Source organism: Cyprinus carpio, chromosome B3 (assembly GCF_018340385.1).
Source record: "Cyprinus carpio isolate SPL01 chromosome B3, ASM1834038v1, whole genome shotgun sequence".
In the NCBI taxonomy this organism is placed as follows: domain Eukaryota; kingdom Metazoa; phylum Chordata; class Actinopteri; order Cypriniformes; family Cyprinidae; genus Cyprinus; species Cyprinus carpio.
In genome coordinates this window covers 163,286-185,060 of record NC_056599.1, presented here as the reverse complement: position 1 = coordinate 185,060, position 21,775 = coordinate 163,286, and the positions used below count along the sequence as shown (strand labels likewise).

Below are 21,775 nucleotides of genomic sequence, written 5' to 3'. Positions count from 1 at the left end.
CTAATTAATTTTACTTGGCTGGAACAGCAGCTACGCTAATTATGTCTCTTTGTTTGTCTGTTTCTGCTGGGATTTACATCCCGTCTTAACTAGGATTTACACAAGCTCCAGTCTGGATCCAGAACACCTGAGAAGAGATGATGCCGACCCCTCAGAGGACCTCAGATGATGCTAACCCAGAGACAACATACAGAACTACCACATTTTGCTATAAGTTTGATTGCATCATATAATAATTGCTGTTAATAGTGTTAATCGTCTGTTTGTTTCTGTCTTTTGTTTTCCGAACATTTCTGCCGTATGCACATAAACTGACAATCACTTATAAGCTACTACTAAATATTGTAGAAACTTAATTTTCTGTAAAGTTGCTTTGCAGTGATTTGTATCATAAAAAGCGCTATACGAATAAACTTGAATTGAATTTCAATGTTACTGTACAGCATTTTATTAGTATTGCACTTCGGTTGTATTGAATTGTACTTCAGTTGTATTATATATTGCAGATGTATTATTGCAGTATAATTGTAGTACTATTTCAGCTGTATTGCAGTAATAGTGTGGTTCTATTGCAGTTGGTGGTTATTAATACTACAGCTCTACTGCAGTTGTATTTTAATAGTACTTCAGATGTATTGCAGTAAAACAGCAATAATGCAGTTTTTCGTGTCTAAAAAAATGCATTTTTCTACATGTTACAAAAACTGCAGTATTACTTTAAAAAAAAACTGCAGCAATTTTTTGTAAGGGTCTTAATCTGTAGATGATAACGGTTGGCGTCTACTTCTAGATTATTTAGGATCAACAATACTAATAAATAGAAATTGAGAAATATAAGGTTATTGATTTTATTTGATTAGAGGTTGAAAAGGTGTGGGGTTTTTTGTGTGTGTGTTGATTTAGATCCTTAGTCCACACTCCAAATCAGTGGGTGGCGGTAATGCACCGAAAGCTGTTTGCCAACCACCAATAAAAACAGAAGAAGACGAAGAAGAATGCAAATCCGCGGAGCAGCAGGTGGCGCCAAATCTTTATTCAAACACAGACAAACCAGCCAAAAATAACCAACAGCAAAGTCTTCTGAGCAGAGGAGCAGCTCACGGTATTTCTCGTATTTACACTATCAAACAAACTTTATACAGTTTGTTTAAACGACATTGTACAGGCTGTCTGTGGTGTTTTTACCGGGTTTTAGCGCTACTTGTGCGTCTTTTCTGGCATCTTTCTACTGAAATAAACATGTAACAGTTAGTGCAGCAGCAACAACGAGCATGTGAGGAAAATATGGTTCACTCATTCAGACCTGAGCGATTTTGAGTGCTTTTGTCTGTTCATTTGTGTTAGTGTTTCGATGTTTGGATTTCATCCATGCATATTGTGAGAAATAACAGTAGTGTCTTTCAATAGAGCTAGCAGTTTTATGCACTTTTATCATATATCCTGACTCAAACAATCAGTTTCTAACAGCAAACACACAGAATAAAGTGAGATGATCTGCTAATGATCCTAAATGCCTTGTTGAATAAGTGTTGATGGTCTGAGGCTCATCAATATTAACAGAGCTGTAATAGTTCCTGTTTTCACCTCATTTAATGCTGATGTCTTCAGATCTCCTGAAAATTGTCATTTAAAGCTAATTTCATTGGTGTCAAAAGACTTGAGGGTATTTGTTGGTTACAAATCTGCACATTTATTTTTTGAGTTCATTCATTCATTCAAATGTTTTTCTTACCATTATTTATATTTGAAATAATTTACAGTGTTGTATTTTTATCAATTAATTTAAAACTCGGTAGCTGATATATTTTCGATTTTGGTAGATCAGTCCCACCCACTGTAATCGCATCATCAGTGAAGCTCCTCCCACAGTAATTCACAAATAAATGCAGGAATATTCTCATCAGTTTACAAGTGAAGAGGATCATCAGAGCAATCAGGAAGAGCTGAAATCTGCAAAGACTTATTATTAAAGAGGACCGAGAGAAGATGAGAGATCCAGAGCCCTGCAGAATCAAACACACTGAAGATACTCAAGAACTAACAGGTTGGTGTTTATTCTTGATTTGTGTGTGTGTGTGTGTGTGTGTGTGTGTGTGTGTGTGTGTGTTCACTATTCACTGCCATACTTCACTACACGTCATGTCCTTTCCCTTTCCTTTACTTGTTTATTCTTCCTACAGTAACTTTGGTGACAGGGTTGATGAATGAGGTCAACAATATACATTTTGTGTAAAAACTGAGACAATGGATTGAAGTGTCATGCTGTAGAAGGAGCCCAGATGATGTCACTTCCTGAGTGTCACAATTTTAAGAAATGCTCAGGTTTTTTTCAAATGAGGAAAATCATGGCAGAAGTAACTGTGTTGAGTGAAACATGTAGGACAACGCTATGCTAGTAACAGCTGTCAATTTAATACTGGTTAAACCCATGGTCAATCTATACCAGGGGTCGGCAACCTTTTCTGCAATTTTTAATTTTTCTGGTTAACAAGTGTGCCAACACCCCCCCCCCCCACCCAATTCTATTTCCATTTGGTATTTATACAATACAATACAAAAAAAAAACAATAGGCCTATTTGATTTTAAATGCAAATAGTTTCTATGAACACTGAACTGTTTTAATGCATTGGCCTTATCACACACATAGAGTAGTTTAATCATCGCTGTATATAATGCGCTGCTTTAATTGATGTGTGTGCACACACACACACACACCACTGGCACACAGAGATCTGAGATCATGCTGTGCAAAAGTAATATTCAGAAGCTCATAAACTTGTCAACGCTGCAATGCGATTTTTATTAATACTGAATTGGTACATTATATTTCTCAGTAAGGAGAGGGGTAAAATCACTGTTTTTAAGTAACTAAACTCAACTTCATTGTTTGTAAAGAGAGACACATCTTTCTCTCTCTCTCTCTCTCTCTCTCTCTCTCTCTCTCTCTCTCTCTCTCTCTGTCTCTCTCACAAAATGGCCATATTTGAGAAAAAAATAGAGTAGTTTGAGTCACTAGATATAGCTGTTGGTCATTTTCTATCGTAAAACGTATCGTTAAAATTTGACTAATATTAAATGATTTGCAGCTTCCTCTTGCCTTGCTCTATTTAACGTTAAACTGACGCGGTTCGCGCTCTGCTTCTGTGAACAGTAAACCTCGCCTGCTTTGATTTGATTGGCCATCTCAGGCATTTTGACATTGACGAGTGTTGTTAGACCACTGAAGCTTTGATAAGAAGCACCTAATATGTGCAGCCATAGACTAGCACAAGTTAATTCTCACACTTTAATACACTGCTTAAAAAAATTAAAGGAACACTTTGAAAACACATCAGATCTTAATGGGGAAAAATATCATGCAAGATATCTATACTGATATGGACTGGGTAATTTGTTAGGAATTAAAAGATGCCACATTGTTTAATGGGAATGAAAATTATCAACCTACAGAGGGCTGAATTCAAAGACTCTCAAAATTAAAGTGAAAAAAGGATGCAGCAGGCTAGTCCATTAAGCTGAAATTTCATTGCAGCAACTCAAAATGGTACTCAGTAGTTTGTGTGGGCCCCACGTGCTTGTATGCATGCCTGACAACGTCAGGGCACGCTCCTAATGAGACAAATGATGGTGTCCTGGGGTATTCCCTCACAGATCTGGACCAGGGCATCACTGACCACCTGGACAGTCTGAGGTGCAACCTGGCGACGTCAGATGGACCGAAACATAATGTCCCAGAAGTGTTCTATTGGATTTAGTTCAGGCAAGCGTGGGGGACATTCAATGGTATCAATTCCTTCATCCTCCTTGAACTGATTGCATACTCTCGCCACATGAGGCTGGGCATTGTCGTGCACCAGGAGGAACAAGGACCCAATGCACCAGCATAGGGTCTGACAACGGGTCGAAGGATTCCATCCCGATACCTCATGGCAGTAAGGGTGCCATTGTCTAGCCTGTAGAGGTCTCTGTGTTCCTCCATGGATACGCCTTCCCAGACCATCACTGACCCACCACCAAACCAGTCATGCTGAACAGTGTTACAGGCAGCTTAACATTCTCCACCACTTTTCCAGACCCTTTTACATCTGTCACACGTGCTCAGGGTGAACCTGCTCTCATCTGTGAAAACAGAGCGCCAGAGGTGGACCTGCCAATTCTGGTGTTCAATGGCAAATGCCAATCAAGCTACACGGTGCCAGGCAGTGAGCACAGAGCCTACTAGAGGACATCAGGCCTTCAGGCCACCCTCATGAAATCTGTATCTGATTGTTTTCTCAGAGGCATTCACAGCAGTGGCCTGCTGGAGGTCATTTTGTAGGGCTCTGACAGTGCTCATCCTGTTCCTCCTTGCACACAAAGGAGCAGATACAGGTCCTGCTGATGGGTTAAGGACCTTCTACTGCCCTGTCCAGCTCTCCTAGAGTCACTGCCTGTCTCCTGGAATCTCCTACATGCTCTTGAGACTGTGCTGGGAGACACAGCAAACCTTCTGGCAATGGCACATATTGATGCGTCATCCTGGAGGAGTTGGACTGCCTGTGCAACCTTTGTAGGGTCCAGGTATCGCCTCATGCTACCAGTAGTGACACTGACCCTAGCCAAATGCAAAACTAGTGAAAAACAATCAGAAAAGATGAGTAGGGAAAAAAATGTCAGTGGCCTCCACCTATAAAACCATTCCTGTTTTGGGGGTTTCCTAATGGTTGCCCATCTAGTGCACCTTTTGTTAATTTTATTAACACCAAAGCAGCTGAAATTAATTAACAACCCCCTCTGCTACGTAACCGACCAGATCAATATCCCAGAAGTTTAATTTACTTGATGCTATACTCTGATTAAAAAGTGTTCCTTTAATTTTTTTGAGCAGTGTAGTATTTATAGCTCCTAACAGGCTGTGTGACTATGAGAAGTTATTACTTTAAAATGTACGGCAGTATGCAGTTTTACCTTTAGCTTGCGTAATATTTTATAGCAGTTGTCTAATTTGTTACATCAGGGCTCAATTTATGTCCTTTCACTTAACATTTCTTTCTTTGAATTATTTTATTGTACTGAAAATGAAATTAAACGTTTTTTTTTTCTTCTCAGAACTGATGGAAAAGAGTGAGGAGAGTCAAGAACTGAGTGAAGTGGAGGAAATATATCATGACAAACCTGGAGAAGACTCAAAGACCGAGAAGACATTTGTAAAGAAATTAATTGCCAAGATTTTTTTTCCCTGCACTCAGTGTGGAAAGAGTTTCACAAACAAACAACATCTTGTTGATCATATGAGAGTTCACACTGGAGAGAAACCATACACATGTGATCAGTGCGGGAAGAGTTTCACATACAAAAAAAGTCTGAAGAGTCACATGAGGATCCACACAGGAGAGAAACCGTTCACTTGTGATCAGTGTGGGAAGAGTTTCACATACAAAGAGACTCTGAAGAGTCACATGAGCATCCACACCGGAGAGAAACCGTTCACGTGTGATCAATGTGGCAAATCATGTTCAAGAGGATCAGACCTGAAGAAACACCTGAGAGTTCATACGAAGGAGAAGCCATATTCATGTTCTTTATGTGGGAAGTGTTTTTCTCAGCTGCAAAACTTACATAGACATGAGAAAATACATACTGATGTAAGAGTTCATGTGTGCTTTCATTGTGGGAAGACTTTTAGTTCAGCAAACCGTTTAAAACTGCACCAGAGGATTCACACTGGAGAAAAACCTTGCTCAAAGCATGATAAAACATTCTTAAAGAAAAGAAGAACCAAGAAATTTTCCCCCTGCACTCAGTGTGGAAAGAGTTTCACAAACAAACAACATCTTGTTGATCATATGAGAGTTCACACTGGAGAGAAACCTTTCATGTGTGATCAGTGCGGGAAGAGCTTCACACAATCATCAAATCTAAAATTACACGTCAGAATCCACACTGGAGAGAAACCGTTCACTTGTGATCAATGTGGGAAGAGTTTCACACACAAAGAAAGCCTGAAGAGTCACATGTGGATCCACAGTGGCGAGAAACCGTTCACGTGTGATCAATGTGGCAAATCATGTTCAAGACGATCAGACCTGAAGAAACACCTGAGAGTTCATACAAAGGAAAAGCCACATTCATGTTCTTTATGTGGAAAGAGTTTTTCTCAGCTGCAATACTTACATAGACATGAGAAAATACATACTGATGTAAGAGATCATGTTTGTTTTCAGTGTGGGAAGACTTTTATTTCAGCAAACAGTTTAAAACGGCACTGGAGGATTCACTCTGGAGAAAAACCGTACAAGTGTTCACACTGTGATAAGAGATTCAGTCATTCATCAAATCTGAGAAAACATGAGAGGATCCACACTGGAGAAAAACCTTATGTGTGTTCACACTGTGACAAGAGATTCAGTGATTCAGGACAGCTGAGAAATCACGAGAGGATCCACAGCAGGGAGAAACCGCACACGTGTGATCAGTGCGGGGAGAGTTTCACTGTTAAAAGTCACCTGAAGATACACATTAAGATCCACGCAGTGGAGAAACCAGATCACCGCAGTCTAAAATCACTGTAAGTAGTTCATCTTTATGTGTTGAGAAACAAAGTCTCTTCTGTGAAAAATAACCACAGCACAATCTCTCCACCTTAAGCAGGTGGTGGTGAGATGAGTCTCTGCTATGATTGTAAAGTGCTTCGGGTGTACAGTAGTACATAATAAGAGCTATATAAATGGCGCATTCATTTAATTATTCATAATTTTTGAACAGCCAAGGTGAGTGACAGGACAGTTTGTTGGTTGATCTCGTATCGTGTCTGTTGTAAATATAAGTTGTTTTTTTGTAATTTTGGCAGAACTACAAGAAAGCATTTGGAAAGAGAAAACAATGAGAACATGAGTGATCCAGAACCTGCAGAATGAAACATCATGACACTGAGATACAAAGAGGATGGTGCTTATTCTTCATTTTTCATTCATCAACCTGAAGAACATTTTGATGCTCCCTCAACAACAACAACAAATCCTGTACACTTAAATAAAACTTGGATTATTATATGTCCACTTCAATTGTCTTTTGAGAGAAGTATTATTTTTCCTGTTTTTACCCAAATAGGATGGATTGGCCATTATTGAGCACTATAAACACGTTATTTCAGTTTCATTCATTCTGGAAGCCATAGGGCGCCCTCGGGAAAAAATAAAAACTCCACATACGCATCACAGAAGTAATAGAACTGATGATGCTTTTGCTGAATAAAAAGAAAATAAAAACAATCTAAATGATGAAACATGAAGACAATAAACTGTGCATAGGTTATGTGTTTGTCAAGCCATCTCTAATATTATCATAATTGAGTACATTAATAATCCACTGCTAATCGACATAGCCTTTATACAGTACAGAACATATTATTTCTGCCTCATTTTGTGATAAGAAGCCACATCAGATCACAAAAGGAAGGATTTGTCTCATGTTGTGGAGTAAAAACATGTTATAATGTTTTCTTTTGTTGGACAACCGGTTTACAAATGCTTCTGATTGTAAGTCTTTACAAGGGAAGTTTAGCTTTAGGCATATTAATCACATTTAATGTAGTTATTTTTCTGACACCACATGAAAGAAGTATAAACTCATTTTCAGTTAGGAAAGATTGTGACCTTTTTTTGTGGGCAGAGCTTAGGTCAGGGTTTCTCAAATCTTGCCCTGGGGGGCCAATGTGCAGCAGAGTTTAGCTCCAACCCTAATCAATCTTACATAACTGTGATTTTTTTTAATGATCCTGAAGACGTTGATTAGCATGCTCCGGTGTGTCTGATTAGGGTTAGAGCTAAACTTTGCAGGTAAGTGGATCTTGTGGGCCAGATTTGAGGATCCCTGGCTTATGTGGAGGCAGAAAGATTCTCCTGACCACCTCACTAATCCTAGATAACAAGTTTTGTTATCTTTAACGGACGTAACCAGAACCGTACTCGCTCACTCAGTGATTGGATGATCTGACAGGATTACTGTGCATCAGTGGCCTGAAAACTACCTACCTGATAGAGAAACTGAATGTGTAGGGTAAAGAGAAACTGAGGGCATGTTAATCTTTAGATGCCTATAACTATGTGCTGAATGGTCACGTACAAGACTTAAAATACAAAGACTTAATGAATCAGTTTTGGGTCGTACAAGCCAAGTAAGCGTTACGTGAGAAATCACTAAACTTGTTCCCCAGATTCTGATTAGGCAGGACTACTAGGGTTGGGTGATGTCTACCAAATTGGCATCAGATGATGTCTACAGTGAACCATCGTGATGGACGATGACATCGGGGGCAGGGTTAAGAGGTGTGCCCAAAGCGTGAATCTGTATGCAGAAAGGCACAGAAAACAACGCATTCTTTGGAGCCACTAAAGGGACATGGTTAGCTGCTTGCTAGCGGTAGACTGTTACATTCCTGTTTTCACTCTGAAATCACATCTTCCTTCTCATTCTGAAAAAAATACCATTTAACTGTGTGTTAAAACAGTTTCATTAAGTATCAGTCCTGAAGAAACACCTGAAGATTCACACAAAGGAGAAGATTCATTCATAATATTAAAGCATAAAAGACACGATGGTGTGTGTTTCAGTTCAGGAAGTACTAATTAAATGGCGGTCCAAATTCAGGAAAACAAATAAATGCAGTTGAGGTTTACTAAGAATAGTGGGTTATATAATAGGATATAGGAGGAATTAGTTCATTCTTTTCACACTCCATAACAGTAGGTGGCGGTATGCACCCTTGAAATTGGTAGAAACAGCTGCCCTTTTATTGTGATTGTACTATAACCAATACATTTTGTGTTGATTTAAGTTTTTATATTTTTAACTCTACTGAAATGACCCAAAGTTTAATCCTTAAAGATAATTTTTTTATTACGAAAACCCAAAATCGTTATCTCGTGAATATGTTATTAATTTCTTTATTTTATGTGTAAAATTATTAATCTACACACACAATTGTCTTAAATCTCCTGTTTTCCTATTTTTCTTGTTGAATTTCTCTCGTTTCATCCCTGAGGCTTATAAATAACAAAAACAAATGTAATTTTTATGCATTATGGTTATATGAATATTGATTATTTAAAGATATTTAATCCTTTTTTTTTCCTGTGTATATAATCTCATATTATGATGTATGCTAACCCAGTAGTTATATTTTCTGTTTTTTGTCATTATGATTGTTCATTGTTAAAGATACATACAAGCTCAGGGAAAGATGGTAGTAATTATAAGTTCTGCAGTAATAATAATAAATAAATAAGAATGACAGGTGCACAAACACCTCGTAGCATCAGTAACTCCACAACCCTACCTCGTACGGTTTTCCTCAGTGTTTGCAATATTTGTAATATCTGCACAAAGGAGACGTCGATCAACTGCTTGAAGATCTCGCCTGTGGAGTAGACTGTGGATTTTACACTCAAAAAATGTATTACTACTTAGAAATTAAGATTACCTCAGAAAGCATTTCTAGCCCACCCCAACACTTATGAACAATAATAATGATAAATGGTGACCAATAATTATATATATATATATATTTTTTTGTAAAACAAACAAATTGTATTTTTTTTTTCATATGCCATAGCTATGCATGACTTCACACTAGGTCAAGGTTAATACATCTCAATTTTCAGTCTAGTAATGAATGAATGCATGTGTTAATGAAACAATTAGGCTGTACTTTATTTACTGACAACAACAGGAGACATGAATAAATGAGTAAAAGAATAAATAAAGGTAACCATCACAATAAATAAATACAAGTCAACAACACATGAAACAAAGCTTTATTCAAACATTGTTCTGTTTTTGAAAGTTTACAGGCGGTGAAGCCACATCCGTCCATCACGTCCCTCACTGCTGCAGTCAGACTGAATCTGATCATGGATGGGACAGAGACATCGAGGCTGTCCTTGTCTGAGTGCACAGAGAGGATGAGGAAGACCATGATGACGCCCCTGAACCACACAACCCTGAACAAGAGCAGGAGAACACGTGCGGGACAATCTGACTGCTGCTGTGTCTGCTCCAAACATCTGTGTGCTGCTCTCCATGAGCACCACGACCTGTAACACATTTACACAGAGTGAAACGCTTTATATCTCATGCTGTCAGCATTCTATTTATTGATACATTTAATTTAATATTTTTACAATTGCATGCTATTTATTTTTTTTATTTATTTTTATTTTATTTTTTGATAAAGCTTCATTACTTCAGTGGTGTAGTGAACTGGACTGGTCAGCAGAAGGTTGCTGGATCAATCTCTGCAGCTGTCACGACTGCTGTCTTTTCTCCAAGTGGCTCCAGAGGGATTGAGGTCCCTGCAATAAGAGCAATGTAAGTCACTTCAGATAAAAGTGTCTGACAAATGAATACATGTAAATGTGATTTTTGTAAATGTTTTTTGTGTCTTGGGCACAAATGCTCAATAAAGCTGATTATTTCTTAAAGTTTTTTTCTTCAAGGTACTACTATAATATTAATGCATGCATATATTTCATACAATTTCTATTTGTGGCTTCAAAAGGTTAGTTCATCTAAACATATAAATTCAGTCATTATTTACTCGCCTCCATTCGGTTCAATCCTTGTGTGTGTGTGTATGTGTGTGTGTTTTCTGAACACAAAAGGTGATTTTGGTCAAGTTTCTCCTGCTGGTTTGTGTTCATACAGTATCAGTCAATGGAGCCTGACTTTCAGATTCTTCATGACATTATTTGATGATGCTTTTAAAGCTTCTGAAACTCGAGTTTCATTGACTGATGTTTTATGAACAGAAACCAGCAGAACAAACTTGACCAAAATCATATCCTCAATGTCTTTTGGTCTTTCACTAAATCCTCTCACTGGCTCTGGGCTCACTGAGGATAAACAGACCACAGCAACATCCGGTCCTGATGAGAAAACAAGAGGAGATGCATTGATGGAGCATTTCATTCATGACACTGGACCATTTCCAGGATGCTGCTGTGGACTTCTCCATCCTCACTGCACACAGCAGTCTGCAGAAATGTCAGATCCTGCAAAGATGCACAAACACAAAACAAAAGCAGTCATTTTTACAGCACAATGTCATTTCATTTCTGTATTAGAAGTAACAAAATTATCTTACTTTATATTTTGGTTTCAGTTTTTTCTTTCCTTGCAGGTCCTGCTCCACCACAAAAGCTCTGCGTCGAATGTACAGCAATCAAGAATCAGAAAAGTGCTGTAATAACTGTTTGAAATTACACACTTAAGATTTAAAATATGTTTAGATTAAAAAAATGTACTAACTAAGACTAAAGTGTACTCACTCATAGACTTCAGAATTCATCAATCATTCACCATTCTCCATTCACCAGATAAATACACGTGTGTCCCGTGTCCCTGTAAAATTCAGACAAGAGTCAGTCTCATCTGTGATTTATCTGCTCAATACTGCATTTACACGTTGAGCTAGTTGCTGATGTGTTCACTCACATTATGGGTACGGAAATATTCAGACCCCCTTAAATTTTTCACTCTTTGTTATTTTGCCGCCATTTGCTAAAATCATTTAAGTTCATTTTTTTTCCTCATTAATGTACACACAGCACCCCATATTGACAGAAAAACACAGAATTGTTGACATTTTTGCACATTTATTAAAAAAGAAAAAACTGAAATATCACATGGTCCTAAGTATTCAGACCCTTTGCTCAGTATTTAGTAGAAGCACCCTTTTGATCTAATACAGCCGTGAGTCTTTTTGGGAAAGATGCAACAAGTTTTTCACACCTGGATTTGGGGATCCTCTGCCATTCCTCCTTGCAGATCCTCTCCAGTTCTGTCAGGTTGGATGGTAAACGTTAGTGGACAGCCATTTTCAGTTCTCTCCAGAGATGCTCAATTGGGTTTAAGTCAGGGCTTTGGCTGGGCCATTCAAGATAAGTCACGGAGTTGTTGTGAATCCACTCCTTCGTTATTTTAGCTGTGTGCTTAGGGTCATTGTCTTGTTGGAAGGTGAACCTTCGGCCCAGTCTGAGGTCCTGAGCACTCTGGTCATACACTTTACATGCGCGTGCGTTTCAGACATTTGCACATATTGGCCGTTGACATTTACGCTTACATTGCTTTGAAGACTGTGGGTTCTCAAATTCTATATTTCTATTAGTGTTTCGCATATCTGTAACCTCTGTATATTTACATATTTTATTATTTTGTGTTATTTTATTGGGAATTCAATTTGTTGTACCACACAATATGGCTGGAAGAGGTTGAGATACTTCTTATATATTCACTCTATTAGCTGGGAGGGGTAGAGGTCTGTATAGTGTAAGAGAGAATACAGGGACCCTACCAAAGCTGTTATTCCCAAGTACTTTGTCAGTGCCAGAAGTAAATCCTCATCCTGAGTTATCACAGCCAACATGTTCCACTCCTTCTGATGGTAACCTCAATGTCACACAGCAGGTACGAGAGCTAATAGGAGAGCTGGGTAGTCAAATAGGTGAGTCAATCATCAGCCATTTGCTAGCTAGTCAGTGTGTAGCCAACCCATTACACACAAGTCCATCAGAATTAACCAAGGCTAAGCTCCCACCTGAATCCCCCAAAGTCAACTTCATAGTGAGGTCTGGCATCAAAAAACCACCCAAGTTTAAAGGAGATGAGAGTGACAAGCACACAGTCCAAGAGTGGATAGATGTCATTGAACTGTACTTACAGAAAAGCAGCTGCCCCGAAACGGAGAAAGCCGACACAGTCATGAGTCGCCTCCTGGGAAGAGCTAAGAACATAATCAAAGTAGGACTAAAAAGCACTGCTCCTTCTAGTCCAGCTAGTGTCGAGAAAATTTATAACATGTTAAGACACTACTTTAGTGATCACCCTGTGTCACTTCTGCCATTGGAAGATTTCTACACAACACAGCCTAAAGCTAAAGAAAGCACAGTAGACTACTGGGTGATATTGAACTCTGCAATGCACCTCTGAACTCTGAACCTCAATTCCTGAGTTATGCCTGTTGGGTCATTATGTTGGATTATTTTTCCAGTGTTGGGTAGTTTGACAATGACAACGACAACGATGAGACAGCCTACAGAGAGGAGGTGAGCACCCTGACTAAATCCAGTAAACAGAACAAACAACCACTCAACATCGACAAGACCAAGGAGCTGGTGGTGGATTTCAGGAGACAGAGCAGAGAACACAAACCCATCACCATCGACAAGACACCTGTGGAGCGGGTAAACAGTTCCTTTGCATTAACATCAGTGAGGATCTCACCTGGTCTACACACACTGATGCAGTGCTGAAGAAGGCACATCAACGTCATCAACGAAGTTTGGAATGAGCCCCAGCATCCTCAGATCATTCTACACCTGCACAATAGAGAGCATCCTGACTGGCTGCATCACTGCCTGGTTTGGAAACAGCACCGCTGGCAACCGCAAAGCTCTGAAAAGGGTCGTGCGAACTGCCAGCCACATTGTTGGAGGTGAGCTTCCCTCCCTCCAGGACATCTACACCAAGCGGTGTATAAGGAAATCCTGGAGGATCATCAGTGACTCCAGCCATCCGTCCCACAGACTGCTCTCTCTGCTGCCCTCAGGAAGACGTCTCCGCAGCATCCGATCCTGCACTAGACGACTGAGGGATAGCTTTTTCCCTCAGGCTATCAGACTTATGAACAATCTGAACCAAAACACACAACATCATACTCCACAAAATGCAATTCAACACACCAAAACTTAACTATAAAAACAAAAAACCAAACTATTAATACAATAATATAACCACTAACACTGGATACCATCCAATGCACATCCATAACATTTCTGTATCCAGCCCACGTACACTCTGTTGCACCTTAGCATATTTTCATGCGTATATATGTCTACATATGTAGAATGTGTACATTCTGTGTATAGTGTATAATGTGTAGTGCTAACTGTATGTATGTCCAATAGTACACTGTGTGTACTGACTATATGTATGTGCATATTGCATATTTTCACCTGTTGAAGTCTGTATGGTTATATGTTAACTGTTTCTGCAATTTCTGGTGCACGCTCCCAAGAATTTCACTCACCAAGGCACATGTGCTGTGGTAACGTCAAAATACTTCTCACCGGTGATTCTTTTGTGTAACCCAGCTGTAGGGTAAGTGGGTGGCTGCTCGATCGCATACCCTGAACACAACAACAATGAAATGATGAAGTGTAGAGACGGCCACCAATGGTCAGAATATTATAGACTAAAGAATAATGATCAGCAGCAGTTCAGAGTCAAGTAATGTCTGCAATACAAAAGAACCATCCCATTTCCATAATCAGTCCTTTAAGTGTGAATGGCTGAAAACTATAGCATTGTGTGTAAAAACAAATAAACATTGGAGTCAGTTTGTTACTTTATTTTATTAGTGTTCATTTATTTTATTAAAATGGATATATTATTACAATTTGTATATTTTATGTGGTGTCATGATTTACTTTAGATAATAATAGAGGTTTATTATTGTATGTTTGTTTGGCATTTCATTTATTACATACCCTTTAAATTTGCTTATTGAAAGAACATCAGCAGCAGCATGGTGTAACATTTATTTAAAACACATGTATTTGGTACTTAAATTGTCTCTAATATATTGCTTTATGTTAAACAACTTGTTTTCATAATCCTCAGAAGTCAAACTCAATCAAAAATTTAATTAGATGAATCACACAGCCCTAAAGTACAACAGATCTTGCTTCTGGATTGCAGAAATAGTTGGCAAGATACAGTTAGCTTGATAATATTTATGTACCAATAATAAATTGTAAGTATATTTCCTTAATTTCCCCAGCACCTAAAGCAGTACAGTTAACATTACAGTTTATTGATATCACAGTCTTTCATAATTTAGCCCCAGGGCTCATTACTGGGTTCAGTATCATTCCTACTTACAAGAGAAGCAAATAAGGATCAATTAAAAGCTACATGACAGTATACAGTATCTTGCATCTGTGTTTTCTAAATAGTTAATAGAAGAATAATTTGTTTTAAAAATAACACTGAAGAATAAATAAAAAATATATGTAGGGGTCTCTTAAAGTGTTACAGCCTCTTCTTCAGCTTCCTGAACAAGAACAGTTTGTAAAAAACTTCTATTTATCCTTCATGAAAACATAAGTAAACTACAAGTGATATGCATTATAAGACAACTAAACATGAATTAAATGAAACTCATAAGAAGGCACAATGATATCATTTAAATCATGAATCAAAGATAAAACCTTTGTGACATTGTTCTCTGGGGAGGAACTCCATCTTTGAGTTGTTCTGAATCTCAGTTGAATCTGCTGGTTTTGAAGATGAAGATAAACTTTATTCACTAAAAACTTTGATAATGTCTCTTTGTCATGTCATGTTTAAGACAGATTTATCCAGCATATATTTTATAGCTCGATGCATTCTTGTTTCACATTTGTTGAGGACGCAGCATCAGATCTGAAAGTGCTGGATCTGAAGATGATCTACTTAGGGCTCATCAACACAAAGCCAGAGCTTACCATATGCAATCTTTGCTTATCCTCGTTCCTCATCTCAATAAATATCTGTGTACACACAAAACCACTGAAACCGACTCAAAATATTGCAGTATACATGCCAGACCAGTATGTGGCGCTGTAACTCTGCCACAGAGATACACTAAAAACAGAGAAGGAGACTTGGAGCATGTGCATGAACCTTGTGTGCTGTATACAAACCCAACACAACAACAAGAACATCTAGTGAAGTTAGTAAAGCTAATAGTCTTCTGCAGCACAAACATAAGCATGTAGTCCGCATTGTTATTGTTTTTGTTATTTCATGTCATAGCGGCGTCTGACATGGGTAAAGACATGCGGTGATGATAACATTGTTTCACAAAATATACAGGGTGGGTGTATACATGAAAAAGATAAGGTGTCATTTTTAGATTTATCCACTCTGGGACCTGGTTTAAAAAAGATAAAAAAAAATAGTGGTTGCAGGCTCGATGAATATAGCTATATGCATCTCTGTGTGTATGGGGCCCCATTGTGATTGTTTTTTAGTAGGCTATGTCTGTGTAGAGCAGATGAATGTTTGAAACACTTCCCACATGCAGTGCAGTGATACAGTTTCTATCCAGTGTGGATCCTCTCATGTGTTTTCAGACTTGATGAATCACTGAATCTCTTGTCACAGTGTGAACCCTTATAAAGTTTCTCTCCAGTGTGGATCCTCTCATGCAGTTTTAAACAGGTTGCTGAAAAGTCATTTCACACTCAAAGCACATGTACTCTCTCACAGCAGTATGTAGGTTCTGACATACTTTCAAATTTTGTAGACACACAAAAAAAAAAAAAAACACCTGTTGCCACACAAATGACATGAATGTGGCTTCTCCTTTGAATGAACTCTCAGGTGCTGCTTCAGGTCTACAGCTCTCAAAAAATTTTGGCTGCAATGATCACGAGTACAGTTTCTCTCTAGGGTGGATGCAGGGGAAGTCGTGGCCTAGTGGTTAGAGAATATGACTCCTTACCCTAAGGTTGTGGGTTCGAGGCCCGGGCCGGCAATACCATGACTGAGGTGGCCTTGAGCAAGGCACCGAAACCCCAACAGCTCTATGGTGCCTTGCTTGGCCCTCTCTATCTGCCTGGTCTTGCAGCTCTCCTTCTGCTGCTACTGAAATCTGCCAGTTGCTGTCCGAGACTGTTCCAGTGGTCTTCCCTAGCTGCCTCTTTGTTTACTGTGTACCGTGATGTTGTATCACCTATGCACCTCACTACCCTCTTGTATCAGTCTTGTTTGTTAATAAACCCTCATCACTCAATCTGCTAATGCAGTGATACTCGAATCTGGCTCGTGAGATCCACTTTCCTGCAGAGTTTAGCTCCAACCCTAATCAAACAAACCTACCTGTGATTTTCTAATGATCCTGAAGACTCAAACTCAGGTGTGTTTGATTAGCGTTAGAGCTAAACTCTGCAGGAAAGTGGATCTCGCGAGCCAGATTTGAGGATCACTGTGCTAATGGGTCCTCCTTCCAGATCCCTGACAGGTATTGCGTGATTAGTGACGAATGCAGAGAGAGAACAAAACAAAATGCCGGTCACGAATTAGAAGTACAAACTGAGGATTTGCAAAGAAAAATGAGGATTTAGATATAAACCAAGAGGAGACTGGTTTTCCTTTGCCAAAGTAAAGAAACTTTGCTTCCTTTGCTCCTATAAACAAACTCTCGAGACTAGCATATCTCAGAGGTTCATGCACGGCACATTCATGCTGCGTCATCTGCCGGAACAGCTTCTGCGTATGACAGATAACGGAAGTGAGAGAATAGAGTTTATGTTTGAAAATATGGATATTTTTTCTTACAAAAATGCATGCATTCACTACATGAGGCCTTTATTCACCCCCCAGAGCCATGTGAGCCACGTTTTATTATGAATACATGTGCTTTATTTGTGGACTGTTCAACTGCAAAACCCGCTAACTGCAATAATAGAGCTTAGATAGCAAGGACAATTTTTAACATAACTCTGACTGGATTCATCTGAATAAAGAAAGTCATACAAACCTAGGATGCTTTGAGGGTAAGTAAAACAGAGTCTAATTTTCATTTTTGGGTGAACTAACCCTTTAAAAATGTTTGTATGTTTTGATTAAATACACAATTGACCATTCGCAGGGAGCATGATTGACAGGTGATCTGACCAATCAGAATGTGAATATATTGTGTGCCGCCGCATGCTATCCGCCATCTTGCCCAACTGAATTGAATTTTTTTTTAATATAACTAAACATAAAAACGTGTGTGGAGGGTTAACCTGTGCTGTTATCGGTTGCCACAGTAACAGCAATACAAATTTATCCCATCCAAAGTAAACACAGCAGTGAACACACACCCAGAGCAGTGGGAAGCCATTTTTTGCTGCGGCGCCCAGGGAGCTGTTGGGGGTTGGGTTCTTGCTCAAGGGCACCTCAGTCGGGGTATTGAGGGTGGGAGAAAGCACTGTACATTCACTCCCCTCACCCACAATCCCTGCCACTACAAAACTGAATCACTGGCTCACTCAGTTCAAAAACTGAAACGAAACACCAGAACAAATGTGCTATTATTACTTTTTTACAGTGCATAGGAACAGCACTGTTAAAAAGTAATAATAGCACATTTGTGCTTGCGCACATGTGCTGATATTCAGAAAAAGTACATAGCTTGTGCAATGAATATAAAAACGTAAAAACTCCGCGTGGGTATTGTTTTTTTGTTTCATTGCTTGAATTATAAGGGTATTCTAACTACAATCTAATAAGCTTAATCGCGCAGTGAATGCTTTTGGACTTTGCAACAAACAAACAAAAACACGTCTTGTTCAATGTCGGTGACATACTTGATAATGTCAGCTCTCATATCATCTTACAGTCCCACATACAGTACAAAAACATTATGTCAGGGGAATGTCTTTAAATTCTAATCAAGGAAAAGTCATATCTTCTGTTTTCTTCTTTAACCTATTAACCCACACCTGGACGCTGACGCACTGAACACTCTTTGTTTGCAAGTGTCATTGTTTACGAATAGATTAAATGAAATGAGTCAAAGTTAATCTTTACAAACTATATATGATTATAAAGGTCTAAGTCTCAAGCATCGATGACAGATTGCTGTTTTTCAATGGAAAGCTTACAAGGAAAGTATTTGCTAAATTTGTGTAAGCAGTACACATCAAAACATGCATACTCAAAGCAATACGCAGTACGTACCAGATTCGTCGAAATAGCGAGTCATTAACACAATCCCGGTTTAGTAAGAAAGGTAAGGGTCCACTGAACGACATCTCATAGAGAACTTTTAGTCCAATGAAGCAATAACGTTGTAATATGGATAGTAATTCCTTTGTTTACGTCTCATTTCTTCGGGGACAGTATTGTTTGTATCCATTATGGAATAAACTATGCTCAAAAAAATGCATCTTGGTAGTAAAAAAAAAAACAGCATGGTTTCGTAGCATACAGTATCACAAACAGAATGAGTCCATACACTAAAAAAAGTCAAAGATAAGCAGAACATTGTTTATTTGAATTCTGGCACTCGCTACTGACGGCTTGTTGTGACGCACCTGTCATCTGATGGGGGCGTAATTTAGCAATAGTCTTTTTTTTGCACAAAAAATACTTTCTTTTTTTTTTCCTCTTCAACATTTTTCATATATGTGTGTGTGTGTGTTTTGTGGGGAATGTGGCCAAATCTGCATGATTACCATCTGTTTGAGCGCTCATCAGCGTGTGATTACTGTGTAATCACAGCTATCAGTGTGAATGTGGTCTACATGAATAGAGGGTGAATCACGCTCGCCTCAATAATCTCAAAGTACAACAAGTTCTAGACATAGGGGGACTAGACATAGTCTCAGAAAAATGGTTGCAGGAATCAAATTTTTCATGGTATCTTCTTCAGATTTTAAATAGAAACTCATGAGACATGTGACTTTCAACCCATTACTTTTCTGGATTGCTCCAGGGCTGATTTCATGTATTTTTATATGAAGAAAAAAAAATCACTGTGGTACAATTTTTGTTCAAGGCACTTCAGTGTCATTAACTTTATTTTTTTTTAATCTTTTTTAGCACTCAACTCTGGATGATGGATAGTAAATCCCAAAGGGTCTTCTTTCCAAAGACACCAAAATTATAGAAAAATGTAGCACACTGAAGTCAGGAACTGTTGCAATTTTAAGTTAGGTAGGGCACTTTCAGCTGTGAGTCCCATAATGGGGGGTGCTGGTTAACAGGTTTAAAAACTTTAAAAGTTGCTCTTCAATCATTTTGCGTGAAAAATGACGAAAACTTGCTTCAGCTTCTCACAGTAACAAATTCTGATTGACCAATTGCCGTTATTTAGTTTGTGAATTATCAGTATTTTAACATTTAATTTGCATGATAAGTTTTACATGGTTGTTTTACTGAGGGGATGTTTTTTGTCATTTTTTTTTTTTTTTTTGCCATCCCCCACATCCCGCTCAACTTGAGCCCTGGGTATCGCTAGGATTTTAACGGTATTACAATTGTCATGATACTGTACATCAGTCCAGTTCTTTAATGGTATTCTTTTTTTTCATGAAAAAAGGGCCCATTAAATACCGTACTCTGGTACCCATCCCTTCTTACAAGAGGATCAGTTGCAAAGCTACATGACAGTATATCTTGCATCTGCATTTTCTAAATACATCTTAAGTGGAAGAATAATTAGTCATTTTAAAAACAACAGTGAAGAAAAAAAAAGAAAGCAAAATAAAATGTTGTGACAGTTATTTGGGGAGGAACTCCATCTTTGATTTAATCACAATTTCAGCTGAATCTTGAATACTTACTATGATTGTTTTTGTTGTATGACTGTATAAAGCAGATGATTGACTGAAACACTTCCCACATGCAGTGCAGTGATACGGTTTCTCTCCAGTGTGAATCCTCTCGTGCAGTTTTAAACACTTTGCTGTAGTAAAAGTCTTTTCACACTCAAAGCACATGTACTCTCTCACACCAGTATGTATTTTCTGATGTCCTTTCAAAGTTGAAATACGTGAAAAACTCTTTCCACACAAATAACATGAATGTGGCTTCTCCTTTGTATGAACTCTCAGGTGCTGCTTCAGGTCTGAAGCTCTCAAAAATCTTTTACTGCATTGATCACATGAGTACAGTTTCTCTCCAGTGTGGATGTTCATGTGTCTCTTAAGGTGTACTGATTGTGTGAAATTCTTCCCGCACTGATCACAAGTGTACAGTTTCTCACCAGTATGAACTCTCATGTGACGCTCAAGACTATATTTGCATTTCAAACTCTTTCCACACTGATTACATGTGTACAGTTTGTCTCCTGTATGAACTCTCATATGTGTCATAAGGATTCCTTTCTGTGCAAAATTCTTCCCGCACTGATCACAAGTGTAACGGTTTCTCACCAGTATGAACTGTCATGTGACGCTCAGAGACTATATTTGCATTTCAAACTCCTTTCCACACTGATTACATGTGTACAGTTTCTCTCCTGTATGAATTTTCATATGTGTCATAAGGATTCCTTTCTGTGCAAAATTCTTCCCGCACTGATCACAAGCGTACGGTTTCTCTCCAGTATGAACTCTCATGTGACGCTCAAGACTAAACTCGCATTTCAAACTCTTTCCACACTGATTACATGTGTACAGTTTCTCTCCTGTATGAATTTTCATATGTGTCATAAGGATTCCTTTCTGTGCAAAATTCTTCCCGCACTGATCACAAGTGTACGGTTTCTCTCCAGTATGAACTCTCATGTGAAGCTTAAGACTATATTTGCTAATCAAACTCTTTCCACACTGATTACATGTGTACAGATTCTCTCCTGTATGAATTTTCATATGTGTCATAAGGATTCCTTTCCGTGCAAAATTCTTCCCGCACTGATCACAAGTGTACGGTTTCTCTCCAGTGTGGATCCTCTCATGTGTTTTCATATGTACTAACTGAATGAATCTCTTGTCACAGTGTGAACACTTGTAAGGTTTCTCTCCAGTGTGACCTCTCATGTGAACATCAAGACTATTTTTTCTTTTCAAACTCTTTCCACACTGAGTGCAGGTGAAAGATTTCTTGGCTCTTCTTTTTTTATTTAAATCTTTCTGTTTGGTTTTTGAGAGCAACTCAAAGGTTTTTCTCCAGTTCTGACATGATGTTTCACCTCATCTTCACTCAATTCTTCGTTCTCCTCACTTTCTTCAATAAACTCTAAAATAAAAGCAAAAACAG

General features: G+C 38.5%; 2 protein-coding genes across 3 annotated transcripts; one reads left to right on the top strand and one right to left on the bottom strand.

Annotated features, from left to right (window-relative positions):
* The first annotated feature begins 980 nt into the window (after positions 1-980).
* On the top strand, positions 981-7,922 carry LOC109082346 (gastrula zinc finger protein XlCGF57.1-like). Of its 2 annotated transcripts, none has more exons than XM_042719362.1 (4): positions 981-1,102; positions 1,826-2,044; positions 5,090-6,548; positions 6,831-7,922. In XM_042719362.1, the coding sequence occupies exons 2-4, from the start codon at positions 1,987-1,989 to the stop codon at positions 6,895-6,897; spliced, it is 1,584 nt and encodes a 527-aa protein (XP_042575296.1). In that variant the 5' UTR covers positions 981-1,102; positions 1,826-1,986; the 3' UTR covers positions 6,898-7,922. The 2 variants fall into 2 exon arrangements, with proteins under 2 accessions (XP_042575296.1, XP_042575297.1); XM_042719363.1 differs by having other exon boundaries at positions 1,012-1,102; positions 1,821-2,044.
* Positions 7,923-10,268: 2,346 nt separating this feature from the next.
* Positions 10,269-21,540, bottom strand: LOC122136686 (gastrula zinc finger protein XlCGF57.1-like). Its single transcript, XM_042721097.1, has 5 exons — positions 20,990-21,540; positions 20,422-20,944; positions 11,001-11,031; positions 10,806-10,905; positions 10,269-10,332 (listed from the first exon to the last, which is right to left on the bottom strand). Exons 1-5 carry the CDS (start codon positions 21,481-21,483, stop codon positions 10,269-10,271), a joined length of 1,212 nt encoding a protein of 403 aa, XP_042577031.1. The 5' UTR covers positions 21,484-21,540.
* Positions 21,541-21,775: the final 235 nt, after the last annotated feature.